Source organism: Berghia stephanieae, chromosome 2 (genome assembly GCF_034508935.2).
Source record: "Berghia stephanieae isolate SIO BIC M18660-M18661 chromosome 2, UCSD_Bste_1.3, whole genome shotgun sequence".
In the NCBI taxonomy this organism is placed as follows: Eukaryota; Metazoa; Mollusca; class Gastropoda; order Nudibranchia; family Aeolidiidae; genus Berghia; species Berghia stephanieae.
In genome coordinates, this window is record NC_088361.1 from 40727847 (window position 1) to 40745882 (window position 18036).

The 18036-nt window shown below is 34.7% G+C and overlaps 1 protein-coding gene across 1 annotated transcript; it reads right to left on the minus strand.

Moving 5' to 3' along the window:
• Positions 1-1865: 1865 nt before the first annotated feature.
• Positions 1866-17926, minus strand: LOC144964879 (uncharacterized). The gene is made up of 13 exons (XM_078899611.1): positions 17837-17926; positions 15198-15425; positions 14101-14143; positions 12435-13328; positions 12019-12134; positions 11711-11798; positions 10049-10134; positions 9451-9492; positions 8666-8757; positions 7926-7999; positions 5250-5481; positions 4119-4221; positions 1866-2209 (listed from the first exon to the last, which is right to left on the minus strand). The coding sequence occupies exons 2-13, from the start codon at positions 15404-15406 to the stop codon at positions 2005-2007; spliced, it is 2184 nt and encodes a 727-aa protein (XP_078755737.1). The 5' UTR covers positions 15407-15425; positions 17837-17926; the 3' UTR covers positions 1866-2004.
• Between the last annotated feature and the right edge of the window lie 110 nt (positions 17927-18036).

Genomic DNA, 18036 nt, shown 5'->3' on the forward strand with positions numbered 1-18036 from the left:
CTTCTGACCGTTCGAGTAGTCCTGTCGTCAAACCTTAGAGCATTTGTTAGGTTCAGAAAACGTGTCATTGTCATTGTTTCTCTGGCCACAGGGTCTGCTGCAATGCCGCTCCATATTCTTGCCACATTGACCAGGTTCAAATTTCTTGCTCCCAAATGGTAATATAATCCAAGCAAAGCCATGATTTCTATACCGTCTGTCTTCACCCACGTGTCACCCTGGCATCTCATCCCCTCCAAATTTGTAAAATCTAACAATGCTAGAAATGACCAGTGGTGTAAAAAAAAGTAAAAACTGATAGCGGGTCAACAACACATTTGATGTTAACATTCCTTACATTATGAGATTTGACCTGTCTAAAAACATTACATTGCCTTTGCCTAAAGTTTTGGACAACAGGCTCTTCAGACCATACTGTTCCATCATTTGAAGTTTGAGCTACTCCAGTTGGTAACGTTGTCAAAGTTGCATCTTCTTGAATATCCTCATCTCTGTCCTCAACTTCATCAACTAGCATTTCGGGATCTGAATCGTCTAGAATGGATGCAACTTCATCACCTTGGCTGCTGGCATAATCTAAAACGTCTCCATCATCCTCATCACCATCCACTTCTAGATCATTCAGGGTTTGTACAATGACATCTGAAACATGAGATATCAAATAGGTGAAAAAAAAACATTTTTTTCCTTTCAAGTTATTGAGTAGGTACAACATATAAGACTATTATACTCTTGCAATAAAATTGAGCAGCTTCTCTCTTTTCTGAAGAAAGATCTCATATGATATTAAACATAAAAAATGCTTTTGGAGTCCAGCTAAAAATTGTACAGTAGATAAGCTCCTCAAACCAAAGACAAACACACAGTTATTTTATCAGCTCCCTGCCAGACGTGGCATATTCTAGGAAAAGTGATACAGCTGGCTGGCCTGCTGTCTGTCAACACTTACTGGCTAAGATTTGTGCTACACTGCATGTCTGAGTCTGATTCGCACAAATAATTGTCAAAGTAGTGCAGTATCTTTATGTGACCTATAGTAGTTGAAAGAGAGGTTAACCCTAACAAAACAAAACAAGCAAGAATAGATTCAGAATAAGGGACTTACCTGATGTAGGGTTGGAACTTCATTCTAAGAGTGATGGATCTGAAAGATGAACTGGCTGGAGATCAATAAAGTCTGAACTGTTTTCATCAGTTGTTGAGGTCACTTGAAATGCTCGAAAAAACATTCCTATTTGCATCCGCCGCCATTTTCACTTCGTTTTGATTTTATTGTAGTGAATGAATCAAATTAATACTCAAAACAAAATAGAACAACCTTAGGAACAGGGAGATAGGAGCATCTGCTCTGTGTTGTAATTATTGTAACAGGAACATGTGACAAACAGGAAGGGGAAGAAATGAAAAAGTTGGGTCAGAGTCATGGTGTGGAAAATGTAAAAAATAAAAATAGAACAAGCTGTGAAACAAAACTCTATTTCACTATCTCTATTCTTTGCACTAATTATGGTAAAAACTGGCGGCATGAATAATAATAATAATAGTAATAATAATAATAATAATAATAATAATAATAATAATAATAATAAAAGTAATAATAATAATGGTTCTTTTCATATTTTCCTATATAAACTTAGGGGTGCAAAACCACCCCATTGGATAAGAATAGGGCAAAAAGCTTTTTTCCTACCATTTGACTAGGGGTGTAAAACCACCCCAATGGAAAAGAATAGGGTAACTCACATTTTTTCTTATCATTGGAATAGGGGTGTAAATCCACCCCATGGGGTATGAATAGGACTATGAAAATTGGGAGTGGAATAGGTTTAATGACTTATGGAAGAGTCTGGGAATACCCAAGAAGAACAAGGAAACAAAGATATATGGAAAGGGAAGGAAAAATTAATGCTAGAGAAAGACAGTAAGAGTTTCAGTTAAATTGAACTGAAAAAGAGATCTATTGCTGATTCCACTGATGAATTGAAGAAAATTTGATTCAAAACATCAAAACTCCCAAAGATCTCTGTCCATCGCTAAATGATAACAACTCTCATACTTGGAAATCTTCTCATTCAATTGGCGGAGGCGTCTTAAACTTTCACGATGTTCACGTCCATTTTCTTTGACTTTGATGACAGTCAGCATTTTCTTGCACAAATAATGAACCCAAAGGATATTTGAAGAAGGGCAAAACTTACTCCAGTCATTCCTTGAACAAAGAATAGGATAACATTGGTTGATGAATTGATTATAACACATTGAAAAAAAATAGATAACAATTAGATAGTTGCGTGTGACCTTGCACAGTAACCGTTGTTAAATTAATGAAAACACATTTTGCTTGTGTCAGCATTATAATGAGATTGGAACCTTTTAAATATAATAATCATGACATTTGTATCCACCAAAGAAACTTCAAAAGAACCAAGATGGATCAAAAAAATTAGATTTGCATTCTACCAAGATATTTAAACAAATAATGCAGGATTCCCATCAAATCCTTGAAATTTTTTTCAAGACCTATTTCTGAGTGAAAATTGAATTTGCAGAATTTCAAAAATAGGCCTTAAAGGCCCCAATTTAACAGCTAATTTGTCAAATATTTAATTGAATGAAAAATTATCCTTTAATAATCATAGTGAATACTTTAATAATAATCTATATTGGCATTTTTCATCTGACAAAAAATTATTACTTTAGAATACTTAAACTACAACCAATACTACATACACTTTTACTGACATTAAGTGTTAAAAAAATTCTTGGTGCCGTTCTCGTAGCAGACCTACCGCCTTGACATTTCCTCTCTCTGTTTATACAGGCTTGAGACTGTCCAGGGCTGCATTAATAATGTTTGTATTGCCGAACAAGGACAGATTTAAGATTAATAGTTTGTCCTAAAATTATGGTTAACACATGTTCGACATTTCCTCTCTGCATTTATACAGCACGAGATGACAACGGTGTAGAAGTGATCAAATGCATCTTGAAAGTAGATTGTTGTGATTGAATAAAATGCAGAAAAATACACTTGTTTATTATTATACCTCTTGTCCAAAATTGATCAGCCAACCAAAACCTTCTTCATAATCTTTCTGTAAATGGTCCTTATGTAAACAACTGAAAACCCAATTTTGAAAGTGAAAGCTGGCTAACATCAAAAGATCATTTCTTATATATCTATATATGGTCATAATGCCGACATATAATATGTATGTTCAGTCTTGAAAGTCGGTAAACATCACACAATGCAATGCATCTATCCACTATTGTTTTCTCTTGACAGTGTCGCGATGAGGTGACAATAGGTAGGTCCCCATCTGTCAATCACAAAGGTAGGTCCATCCATACCTGTCTATCACAAAGTAGCAATGCCGATCTCACAGAAATCTGTGGGCCTCGTTTCAGTCCCAAAGTGGCATGAATTCAAGGCAAAATATGGGACACGGCGATTTCTTGTATGCTATTTTAAAAGTTCATTACGACGCTGTTTATCAATAAATATGATTGAAAGTTGGAACACAATTAGTAAAGAGGTCATGTTAGATTATGTCAAATGGTAAAACGTGCGATCAATAGAAAACCGATAAAAACACATGTTTGCTTTGATTTAAACGTATTTCTCACAAAAATAGGAAAATTATTTTTTCAGTCATTGCTACACAAAGGCAAGTAAACCAATCTAAATATGGTAGGTCTGCTGCGAGAACGGCATCCTTTTTTTTTTTTTACAAAGGTTAATAGCAATGCTTCATAATATTCTTCCCTCACAGAACGCTATTGTAAAATTGGGTTTTTCCCAATTACTCTCTTCCCTTCCAAATAGGACATGAAGTCCTCGTGTAAGGTATATTTGGTGAGTTGATGGTATATAAACCAGGAGGTCAGTGATAGTGTCTCATAGCCACATCATAACTGAGTATTGACATGCCTGTAACATACATTGTTATAAAAATTCTTAAACTGATGTGCCAAACTTTTTATTTACAATTGATAAAACCGGAGTACCTTAATTTCTATCTTAGAATTAAGTCAGTAGATCATATCATATTGTAAATAAAGTCTAAATTGTTTTTCTCATATCTTTAAGACAAACTGGATAGAAAAAACAAACATACTCGTTTCTTTCTCTCATGTCCCTATAAACATCAAATTGGATATCTCCTGAACCCTCAAAAAGTCCATCATCAGTGGATACATCACAAAAAACTGCACAGCCATCTAAGAGGGGATAAAAAATCGATGTTTAAGGGTCAAATTATACAAAAGTATAAAAGCTTAACCTGCGAAATCAGACCAGGCAAAAGCAATACTAAATTGAATTATACCATCTAAATGAATCATAAACTTTAATCTAACACAAAAGGAATGGAATTCACCTTAAAATAAAAACCTGAATCTTTACGTCTTTGGAGAAACCGGATAGCTAAGTTGGTAGAGCACTTGCTTCACAAGCAAAAGAACTGACAATGATCCTGGATTTTCCCAGTCCCCCTGTCCATCCAGCAGTGACTGGGTAGCTGGGTGTGTTAGATTTAGATCAAATGGAAAGTACTTTGTGTTTGTGATAGACTACCATCCGATCCAAAGGGTAACAAGCAATTGCAATTGTCCATTTCACATACAGAAACATAGGATAAACTCCAGTTCCATGGGCCTAATGGCTCTGAAGGACTACTATTTTTCCACATCTAAGAGAATAAAGTGGTCTCTGGACAGTAAAGATAGAAAGGTGAACTTAAAACTAAAGCAAGTTCCATATATATGCAGTAATGTGATATTTGACCTTCCTTCCCACTTACAGTGTAAGCACATTTGGTACTCATTGCGAACCCAATAAAAAAAGTGGTCTAAACTTTGGGTTTAGTTTTCATGGTAGACTTGGTAAGTATTTTAAACAAAATTACAAAAATAGTAAATAACTTGAGCTTTTATATAGCACCATATCCACTAACCATGCTCAAGGCGCTTTCCAAGGAGTCCCTCGCCAACAGCAACACTTAATACGTACCGTAGGAAGAGACACGGCACCTTTTAGGCAATATTGCAATTTTTTTCAGACAGAGACAAAGCTGTTATGCCAGGTACTCATTTTACACCTGAGAATGGTGAGAGAATGTGAGTAAAGAGCCTTTTCCAAGGACTCAACCATGCACTGAGAGCAGGACTCAAACACAGGACCTTCCAATCAGAAGGCGAGTGTCATACCACAAGACCACAAAGCCTATAAGTTCAAAACAAAAACCAACCTTTCTTTAGTCTTGAAATGGTGAAATCTATGATGGTTGCAATAACACCTTCAGATGCAAATTCAATGTCCTCCTCTTGTATAGCATATTTGACAGTTGATTCCTGACTGTGTCTCACCAGAATGTTACCAATATGTAAATCCCGATGTTCAAATTCTAGATTGTTCTCTGCAACAGCTAAGGCAAAAACTGCTTGCCTAAGAACACTCAATGTTTCCTTGTGATTCGCCATCTGAAAACAATTAAACAGTATAAAATTCACATTGCATCTCAATACATTTAAGTATCCAAGAAAAAGGTAGGAGGAATCTTCCTGAAAATCTAGATAGTTAATTATATGGTGTAGATTATGGTGACACTGTAGTAGTGGCGATGTGATGTGATCATATGTGATGTCACTCGGCACATAGTTGAGTCCTTGGAAAAAGGCTCTTTACTCATATTCTCTCACTGTACTCAGGTGTAAAATGAGAACCTGGCCATTAACAGCATTGTCTGTCTGAAAAATAGTAATATCGCCTAAAGGCTTAATTTCTTGTTCTACATGTTATTGTTGGTCAGGGACCCTTTATAAAAGCTTATTTCCATCACAACAATGTCACTTGCGTTGGTTTAATTTGCCTTTAAAAGAAACCCAACAAACAATTAATCATGTAATTACATGTATATTGAGCTTAATAAATATAGTAAATGAAAAAAAAAAAGTATGATCTGAGAAGACTTATAAAGATGCAAAATTTTATGCAAATCTTAAAAACCAAAACTAATATCTTAGGAATAATCAGAAATATATAACTAACTGAAATGGTTAAATTAATAAATGTGGTGCATGAATTTCACAGTAACATTATCATTATTATCAACATTGAAAGAGGAATTTTTCTGAAACCAGAATTAACTGAAAACTGGGCCTGTCGATAATCATGAACCACTGAAACCCATGACCACAGTTCAGCTGTGAACAACTGAAAAAATCAGAAATCATGGAATTCCACAAATCTGCAGAAATGAGAGTGAGCCCTTTAATATTAATTAGTGAAGTACAGAGACAGGGATTTTTCACAGCGACCAACATTTCAAAGAGTTAAAGCATGTGAACCTAACACACACTAACATCATGACCCCAAAACAGCAGTATTTTTGGACTATTGCACAATAATAAAATCAAGATATAGAGCTTTTACTGTTCCTTGTTTTAATTTGCTAGCTAAAAAAGCATAATCCTGGGACATGTAACGGTCATTTCCATACATAATACATATATAAAAAGTCAAATTTTTAATTAATTTTTTTTTCTCTCTCTCGTTTGCCAAATTGAGATAGTCCTGATTTTATCAGGACAGTTGACCACTATGCATTTTACTCAATGAATCCAAGATTCATTCATTGGGCATAAAATTAAAAAAAAAATAAATAAAGCTTTTATATAGCGCAATATCCACTAAACATGCTCAAAGCGTTTTACAAGGAGTCCCTGACCAACAGCAACATTTAACATTTAGGACAAAACATGACGCCTGTAAGGCGATATTAAAATTTTCTAGGACAGAGACAATGCTGTTAACAGCCAGGTACTCATTTTACACCCGAGTACGATGAGAGAATGTGAGTAAAGAGCCTATTCCAAGGACTCATATGTGCGCCGAGCGAGACTCAAACCCAGGACCTCCCGATCTGAAAGCGAGCGTCATACCACGAGACCACATAGCCGCATATAGCATAAAAGTCTGTCTGACAAAACAGATCAATTTGAGTTTAACCCGATGCTTCTCAAAGAAATCTAGATCAAGTTATGCTCAACTCTCAAGGGCAGGGAGATAACTCTTACAGCACGATCACCCAACAATTTTGAAAAATTCATAACTTTGTTATTTTTCAACCTTTATTTAAACAAAAAATACAGTGAAATTCAGAAATGAATTTCCTTTGCAATGATATGCAACATTTATTGATTTTAACACCGCTTCCATGAAAATAAAATTATCAAAGAGAAAATAAACAATATTTACCCCCAAATTTTGTCTTTGTTTGTTTTTTTGAGTTGATATTTTTTAAATATTTACTGATATATGTGGAATTTGGCAAAGCATTCACCTTCACACAAGTGTACATTGCAAACAACACAGCCATTCACAGTTTCTGGGGTTCTGCTGGATCGAGTTTTACGTTTTTCCTCAGCGCACTGATAGCAGCGTTTTTTTTTGTAAAATCTGTAACTTTCGTTTCATCCAAGAAATTTCGCTACGGTAAATTGCTGCTTTCGCTTTCATTCTCGCACTTTCTATTTATAAGAGTTCCACAAAGCTACGGAAGTAACCTTTGCCGTTAAAAGAGTTGCAGCGATACCATCTACTTTCACATTCTGCCCGGGCGCATTCGGGCGCATTGAGAAGCAATGGGTTAAGCTACAGCAGCTACATGCAAGTTTTCTCAAAACCAACAAGTGTGTCCCTCTGAGTGATACTGGCAATCAGGAGCAAAATACAAAATTGTGCTCGTATAAATAATTGATCAATCTTTTTAAGAAAGCAGGTTTATTTGTTGTTAAAGGTGCTGTTGCCTCGTGAAACTGTGACTATTGTTCTATACGATTTTTAGTTTACCACATTAAACCTTACAATTTAATAGCTATGCATATTTTGAACACTAAAGCAATGTTGACTTGTGATACTTTACCTCAAAATTTTCTAAGGCAGATCCCCCGTCAGCAAACTCAAAAACAGCAAAAAGTTGATCTTCAGGAAATAAGTCTGTAATCAAATCATTTAAAAGATATCACATCAAAATCAAATTAGCAGCTTCTTGCACGAATTGCAACTAGATATATTCTTTCAAACGTTAACAGAAAAAACAAGCAAGTATTTTTTGTTCGATGCATGTACTAATCATGATATACTCTCTCTCTCTCTTCGTGAGTATGTTTGTTTGATCTACAAATAATAAAACATCAAATCTTAGAGGAAGAGAGATAGAGAGAGAAAGAGTGGGTAGAAGTGAAATATCTGTTGAATAGTATAGTTATCATATAACATTACAAGTGTAATTAAATGACAAATTCCCATATCTATGGACAATAATATTTATTATTATTATCATAGCCGCCAACTTTCCAAAAATAAAATAAGGAAAGCCCATTATTAATATTTTTCTGTGTTTTTAGCAAACAGTAATTTGAATTATTGCATCGGTTCTGTCCACTTGTTCGACTCAGCAGGCTGTTGTTATCAGTCTGTCTCTCTGTGTATGTGTGTGTGTAAGTCTATCAGCTAGTGTGCATATTCATTTAGTGGCAATATTAGTTGTAGTAGTAGTAGGAGTAGTAGTAGCAGCAAGTAGTAGTAGTAGTAATAGTGGTAGTAGTAGGAGTAGTAGCAGTGAATACAATGGGAGCACCTGAAAGTTGTAATTTTTCTCACCTGGTCGGTCATTTTCAGAGAGTTTTTTCTGAGCATAAGCATCCCACTGTTTTAAAAGAGGTGCTGGGAAACAACCCTGGACACAAGATATTCTGTCAGGAATAAGCAGAAGGAAATCAATAGTAAAATATATCATATTCTTGACGGCACCAAAGACGGCAATTTAGATGTGTCAGTGTCAGCATTGGATTTTTATTCCTTATCAACACTTTGTAACAGATTAATGATTACATAATCAATATGTTTCAATAATCTTGACATATCATGAGGAAGATGTCCAGATTATTGAAAAGTTATCGATAAGACATGAGACCAAAATTTAATAGGTCTGGCAATAAAACAACATTATTGACAAAACCCCTCGAAAAATCAGAACAAAACAAAACAATCAAAAAAAAAAAAAGCAAACAATCAAATGCAAAGGATTGAATGTCAGACCTTACAAAATGGAAAGAAGTTTACCCTCATGACTAGCCAGAGGCTATTCATTGTCCATGATTTATCCCTATTACCTAAAACATCATAATTTTCACATTACATTTTTGTATAAATCCTTGTGTGCAGCCAGTTGAAAAACAGACTGAAAATATGGTTCTTTAATTAAACAGAAAAACTGCCCAGAAATTTTATTGGCAAAACAAACTTTAAAAAATTCCCCAGGAAAACAAGTTGCAACAAAAAGCAATGTTATGATTAATAACGGAACATTAAAAAAAATATAAAAGTGAACAGAGTAATGTCATATTTTGACAGATGCATTAAATCAAAATTATCATTGCCAATACCTATTCACTTGACAAAATCCACAAGCCAGATCACTCAATTCTCTGAAAGAGAAAAAACAAACAAACCAAAAACCAATGATGAAGCAGTAATTTCAATGTTTATATAGACATGTGATGTAACTAACATTTTCATGCAAGAAATTTTCAAACCCTAAAAATAAAAATAAATGCACCTTCTCTTCTCCAAGTGATTCTAAGCTGCTTGAAGCTGTGAACTGTAAAAAGTAATAAACAAAAATGAATATAACAGCTTCAAAAAAGAAAAAAATACCAAACATGGAACGTTTTTGGCAAAACAAAAGAATATGAAAACAAATACATTATTAAAATAATATGCAGATTATTTCTCAGCCGTCAATTTGGTTTCTTAGTAATGTATTTATGTTTTCATAGTTTTTTGATGTTGACTGAAGAAGGGTTTTGAGCCCGAAGCTTTTAATATATAATTCAATAATTTTAAAGAATACAATGTAGTTTTTGAATCAAGTACTACAGGTTATGCACTTACAAAAGGCTGAATACAAATATTTCTCAAAGCAGTTATAAATATTTTTTTAAAAGTAGGCAAATATAGAACAGACAAAAAAATCATACTTACTTTGCAATTACAGCCTCCGGTAAAAGTTCCTCATATGTCTTTTGAGGACAATCATTCACATTAAAGTTTCCTTCAATTGGTATTATCTAGTTGGATGTGAATGGAAAAGAGAAAAATGTGAAAAAAGACTTTATGTTACATGAATGTGGAGAAGGAGCAACATAATATCCTATAATGTACAGTGCAAAATGCATTTATCGAAACATGCATTCAACATATTCACAGGTTCAACAAACAAGGACAGAAATCCCAAAGAATATTCATTGTGTTTAGTATTGTATTTGTTTTTAGCGGTTTTACAGTGCTTGCAACACATTCAGGTCATATCAGCGCCAGTAAAAAGGAAGAAACTGGGATAGTTAAAAGTTCTAGAATTACAATTAAAGCACCCAAGAAAAAGTAAGACAAAGGGAAACTGGGAACAAATAGGGATCAGATGTAGATTCCAAGAGCATACCATCAATGTACTTAGTTTGAGATCACCTACGAGTCTCATCCAGACACAAGCACAAGATCCAGCAAAGAGGAATACACTCAAATGCTTACATTATACATTCAAAATAACTATAATAATACATGACATAACAGAGAGATGATTTACAAAGAAAAAATTTTCATCTCTCAAAACAATAACTATGCATTTGACTGTTTCCCTCCCAGCCAAGGACTCCGGCCAGGGCCAGGACAAAGACCGAAAGCAATTGGAAAACAGATATAAGGGGATAGAAGACAAAACAAGTACCCCCCTGCCCACTATGGGAGCATTGTGTTTAGTAAATTCTTCATGGAATCCATGAATGGTTTCATGGTTTCAACACACTAAACTGAGACAACTTAAATTACTTTGAGCACAAAATAAGATGATCCCTTTGTTTAAATATTGCCACTGTAAATATTAATCTTTATTTACTGCCAAAGTTGTTAGACAGTGTTCATTGGTAATAGATATATTTCGAAAAAAAAAATGTTAAAAAGAAAGGTTTCAACTCATTCAAACAACGCTGATTAACTCATTGAAAGGAATGAGAATTATGACTTAACAACTATATTATTTCAACGTCGTTGATCAGCTGCCAATTACTAGGTACCACAAAAGACAATTTATAAATATTCAAAAAAGCTTTCTCTCACTATGTCAAGAAGTATTCTAATATTTATGGAAAACACTTTTTCTAATGGGGTAAAAAATCTGAGAGTGTGAGAGTGCTTGAGTAAATGTTATAGAGTGTTTACAAGTGTTGATGTATTTTTATATTTACCTAGATCTATGTATAATAATTTAAATGTCGGGGAAAGATCATAAAGATCTAATATTTATCTATTTATTCTCATTTATTATTTGCTTATTACTCTGAGTATGCAGAATATTTCTGACCATAAAGAAATTTTAGAAGTGAATTGAATTTTTAAATTTTGAAATCAATGCATAAATAAGAAAATGAGAGCAAATTCATTTTTCATGAACTTAGAACTTTTTTGCTTGCTATTTGATGCATAAAAATGATATCCAATTTTGATGTTGTGTATCTAAATACCCATATATATTAACTATTATGCCATGAATTTCAGTCCTGTCTACTTTGTCTGAGGTCCACTGTAAACATTAACAATGGATACCCCAAACAAAATCTATCAGATGGTAACAAATACAAATTGGCTTACCTTAAGCGCAACATTCTGATCTCGAGAAACAGACCTGAAAACTTCTCCATACACACCTTCACCAATTTTGACGCACTTATTCATCATTCTGGAAATGGAATTTGGAAATTATTGTATGGAACCATTGACCTGTTGTAATGACATGAATGCAATCAGAATACAAATTAAACTAACTCTCTCTCTCTCTTTATCTATCTCTCCTCAATATTTCATTTTTTAAGAAACATTTCAAAAAATGTGATAAGGACGCTGGTATTATCTTTTCAATAATGATATAGATATTTTTGTCTTTTAATGTATGTACAAACCTATGGGGTATGCAGGTTGAAAATGGAATGAACTCCACCTGGTCACAAATCTCCAACAATTTTTCCTGAGCCGTTTGTTGCTCCTGATCATTTATAGAATGTGTAGACAGTCTATACTGTAAACAAAAAATGACAAAATCAAGTCATGCATGCATTCTTTTATTTCACTTTGCATAACAAACTTTTTGAAAACTTTAAATAAACTTGTGATGAATGCTTAAATAAATATTAGATACAGAAATATATCCTCGATAGAGGTGGCATAATGATAAATTTTTACATTAAGAATGAAATCCTAGGAAATGGGCTTTAGATGGAATAGAGAGAGAGAGAGAGAGAGAGAGAGAGAGAGAGAGAGAGAGAGAGAGAGAGAGAGAGAGAGAGAGAGAGGCAGACAGAGAGAGTGAGATACTTACTAATATGGACCTAGAGCAGCTCTCACTGATGTTTTCGATTGAATAAAGGTACTCATCATATGCAGTGTCTTCTTCAGGAATAAATGATAATCCTTCTTGGTTACTATTTTCATGAGAACAAAATAAATCATGTGAAGCATCAAAGGAAGGGCCAAAAGTTGCTGCTTTGGATGCATCACATGGTGGACTATGATGGGGTCCTGAAGGGGGTGTATTGTTTGTCACCATTACCTCATCCAAACTCAAATTGATTGCAGCAAGATTACTGATGTTAGTTCCAATCTGTTTCAAAATGTCCTCAGATGATCTATCAACAAAGTCACAACTATCTGATACGGAAACCTTTTCATGCAAACTCTCAATTGATCTGTGCAAGGAAGCATTGTAATCTGGCATGCCCTGAACATTTTTCTTGGGAGTGAGGCTAATTATTTGGTGGTCTTCTTCAATTAGTAATTTTCTAGATGTCACCAACTTTGTTTTAAGCCTTGATGACCTTCTTGTTGTCACATTAGATGACATATAATCACTTCTTGGCATGTCAACTGGAGAAAATGTGTGGATGCTTTGTGGGCTATTATTAATTTCAGAGGAATCTAAACCTATTGACTGTGGAACCTGAAATATTGGAGTTAATGTAGGTATTTCATCTGATCCTTGGATGGGGGGCATGGCCAATGGTGTACTGCAATTAGTTACACTAATTTTGTTCTCATTTTCGACAACAAAAGAATCCTCTGCTATGGCATCGTAATCTGGGACATTTTGAACGAAACTGTTTTCTTTTTCATTTGATTTTATCTGTTTGCTATGTATTGTTCGAGGTACTCTCAGCTTCCGTCTACCTTTGTCTCTTTGTGAAGCATACTTAGGTGGTTTCAAGTGTGGTGTAGTCTGTTTGAGAATAGAAATGATATATGAAAAATAATTGATTTGGAGATAATTCTTGAATTAACTTTAAAACAACACATATAAAAATACATATTATTAGTAGTAGTAATATAATAATAATAATAATAATAATAATAATAATAATAATAATAATAATAATAATAATAATAATAATAACTATAACAACAATAATTTAATAATAATAATAATATTAATATTAATAATAAAAAAGCCAAACTACGCTACTCTCTCTTACACCCCCCCCCCTCATTTGATATTTTAAATGTATTATTAGCTACTCTAAAACTACCTAATTCTGCCACCAGCGCGAGTTTCTCTCTTGAAATATCAGTCCTTTATAACTGCTGGCATTTGCTTCATAATTGACATAGAAACATTTTTAACTCAGTATAAAAGTGCTTTTCTTCTTCTTTCTTTGGATAGTTTGTCTGGGAATCTAGGTTTAATTTATTTACTTTGGCACACCTTTCAGCGGAAGTTACCATGTTTTGATAGCCAAATTATTCCCATTTGACACTTTCTATACATGCTGATCTATGCCAAAATAACCATGAAAGACAGATCTCAAATCTACCCCCCCCCCCCTCACTCCTATTATTTCCTTCTCATTCCATCAAATCTCCCAATTTCATATTAAAATTATTAGATAATTATTTAAACATTTCATCTCCTGTGTTGTATATGACTCAGCTATTCTAATGAACATAACCAATAAAATCAAATCATCAAAAAGACAATATAAATTAAATCATACCATACTGTCTTGGGATGTGGATGACTCATTCGACATATCCCTCCTGTAGATAAAGAAAAAAGTTACTAATCAACTACTACTAACAATTCAGATCCAGGTGTAAAACTTGAAATTCTGTTTGATACTGATACTGCTTTGATGAGAATAGATAATACTGAATGGATGAGGACTTAATAAAAAGAAAATGGCTCACAACCATACACGCTGGACAGTATACACAGGCTTGCAAACAAACAATCATCATGTATGTTCATTTTTCTCATATTTTTGACAGAGACGCCAACTTCGCATTTTGCTCCCAGGACTTTCAGACACCACTTGGAGGAATTTCAAAGATGAAACAAGAATTTCCGCATACAAAATCCTATGTAACACTTACCATAGGTGAAATCATGTCAATTACCATCCCAAAACAAAAAAGCTCTAAAAACTGAAGTTTCATATCAAATGTAAAAAAAGTAAAAATTAAATCAATTGTGGTGCTGGTGGTAACGATGATGAATTGGTGGAAATGGTTGCAGTTGTGGTGGTAGTTATGATGATGTGGTGGAGTGGTTGCAGTAGTGATGATGATGATATGGTGGTTGTAGAGATGGTGGCAAAAATGAAGATGTGGTGATGGTTGTGATGATGATAATGATGATGTTGCTGATCTGATCTTAACTGTGTCACTATGGAACATCCTGTCTGTTAGACTTCTTTAGGGGTTGCCATTACCCTAAGCAAGTATTACAAGAAGTAATTACAAAAACCCGATTGACAGTCTGGGAAGGAAATAAACGCAAATGTGCAATATATCAAAACTAATAATTATAATAATACATATTAGAGAGATGATTTAGAAGGGAAAAAACCCCATCTCCTTGACTGTTTCTCTCTGGGTTAGGATCCTCGCCAGGACCAAGACAAAAAAAAAAAAGAGCAATCTCAATCCAAATCAGAGAAGAGGGCAACATTGAAAGGGAAAACAGATATGGGGGATAGAGGACCCAGCAAGTGACCCCACTAAAAATATTTCATTCTGTTGTCTTGACCTTCATGACCATATCTAATTAATGCAAAGATGAATTGCTAACTAAATCCAAACTAATACTTACAATGAATTGCAAAAGTGTCCTCTTAAATTATACCGGGCAGAGGAATCAGAGAGGTCAACACTTCTACCTGTTGAAGAATCTGATGTGCCAAAAGGTGAATTGCCAGTGCTATTACTACCCTCACAGAAAACTTTGTCAAAATCATTCTTTTGCTTTGAAAAAGCTGTGGATCGACCATATGTTTTCAGCTGACCTGCTCTTCTCTCCATGGTGGTTAGTTCTTGGTGCCTAAAGCCAATAAAAAGCAAAATAGGTTACCATCAAGATCATTAAATTAAGAGCTCCATTGATATAAATGATACGTGATATTCCTCTTCATTACAAAGCTATGCACCTTTTACTGACCCTCTATAATGGCACGATAAGTTCCAGTCAAAACTTTCTTATGGGCGAGATGGGTCACAATTTGACTTCAATTGCTGCCGCTCACTAAAATGCCTAATAAAGGCATGCCTACCCTTAACTTCAAATTTCAGGGACATTTTACAGATAAAACCTCAAATTTCAGAAATACATCGTGCAGTAGTAATTAACAGTCAATCATCTGATATCAAGAGCATAATATGGTTACAATGGTGCCAGAGGTAATTATAAATTATAAGTAGTAACCACAGGCCTGTAAATGGTTGGTGAAAAAATTGTCTGAACTTTTTGAACACGCGAAAATAGACACAACAGGACAAAATATGGGCACAATACAGATATGACACGTCAATTGACTAGTCAAATCATGTCACTTTCCCCTACTTATTTATAACGGGGTCCTTATTTTATGGTACCAAAAAAAAAATCCCAATTATTTGAGGGCCCAGGTCTGAGTTAGTAAAATGAAAAGAAGAGAACAATTCCTACCCTTTTGAATGATGTGTATCTCGTGCTTGACACAGGAAGCTGCGTATCTTCGCTCCTATTTGTGTTAAATGTTAACGCTGATTCTTTCGTCTATTTGGATGAATTCTTATAGAAGAAGAAGTAGTAGAAGAAGAAGTAGCAGAAGAAGAAGAAGAAGAAGAAGAAGAAGAAGAAGAAGAAGAAGAAGAAGAAGAAGAAGAAGAAGAAGAAGGAGAAGAAGAAGAAGAAAAAGAAGAAGAAGAAGAGGAGGCGATGCGGTCGTGTGAGAGCTTTCGAAGAAGAATATATATTTCGAAGAAAAATAATTATTTCGCTTTTTTTTTTTTTCCTTCTCACATCCAGACTGAACCAAAAAAATATAGAGACTGAGAAATAAGAACCGAAGATATGCATGTGTGTCGGTAGCAAAATAGAGAAAAATCTTCCGTCTGGTTCGACACACTTCTGTGCGTGCTTTATTTACCGACTAGGTGTGTGTGTGAAGACGACTCGCGCGAACTTCGCGACCCACTCTCGCTGGCTGTGGCACAGTAGCCAGGCAGTGAATACATCCACGTCTAGTGGAGCATGTAGGTGGCATGATAATATTATAGCTAACAGATAGACTGCAAGTTTTGTTTTGTCTTTGATGCGACGAATGAAAAATTTATTTTTTTTAAGTCGGCATTTGAAACGGAATAAAATCTATTTTTTTCGAGGAACAAAATAAAAGTCTTTTATTTTCTTTTTTATTGGTTCTGTTCTTTGACGTTACGAATTTTATTTCTACTATTTTTTTTTCCTTCTTAATATTAGCAAAATCGTACTGTCGGAAATCCGACAATAGACGGAAGATTTACAGGCCTGTAACTAATCTGTTAGCAACAAAAGAGGTAGCCTCACTCACAGGTTTCAAAATTAATATTCATTGGATAACTCTTCATGTGGTGGTGGTGGTTATAGTAGCGGTGATGATGTGGTGGTGTAAGTTGTAGTAGTGGTTGTGGGAATGATTGTGTGGTGATGGTGAAGGTTGTGGTAGTGGTGATAGGAAAAATAATGTGGTGGTAGTTGGGGTAGGAATGATAAGGTGGTGGTGGTTGTTTTTTTAGTCGTGGTAGTAAGGATGATAGAAGTGAAGGTAGAGATGATGTGGTGGTGGTTATTGTAGTAGTGGAGGTAGAGATGATGATGTGGTGGTGGTTGTTGTCGTAATGATAATGGTAGTAGTAGATGTGATGATGGTTGTTGTAGTAGTAGTGGTAGGAATGATGATGTGGTGATAGTTGTAGTAATGATGTGTGGTAGTTGTTGTTGAAATAGTGGTGGTAGTAATGATGATGTAGTGATGGTTGTTGTTGTAGCGGTGGTAGAGATGATGATGAGGATGTGGTAGTTTTAGTGATTGGGATCATGATGATGTGGTGGTGGTGGTTGTAGTAGTGGTGATCGGGATGATGATGATTGCATAGACTTCTTAACTCCAGGTGGTAATATAATAGTTGATTTTTTCATTTCCGGGACAAAAAGTAAACTTCATATTTCCCTCGACTGCCATTATTTTTTTCAAGTTTCCGGGATAAATCCGGAAATTCCAGGACAGTAGGCATGCCTGCTAATAACAAAAACATGATTCTCTGCAGAACCAATTTAGCCAGACATGTGGCCATCTGGCAGCCTTGCTATTTCTTATGTTTCACTTTTATAGTACAGAGGTGTCAACCCTGGCTATCCCAAAAGATGGACCAGTGATGATACTCACAAAAAGTCAAAAAGGAGGAAAAGTCTCGGAAAAACGGAAAACTCACCTAGAACATTCTTGCACCACAGGAAAGTAGGCAGGATGACTTCTTTTGAGTACAATTTTAAAACGCCCGGAGTCCAGTAAAAGGAGGAAATCTTATATATATATATATATATATTTTTTTTTTTAAAGGAGGTACTTTTTAAAGATTTATTATATAAAAAAAAAAAGTAAAAGGAGGAAATGAAGGAAATATCCGCGGAT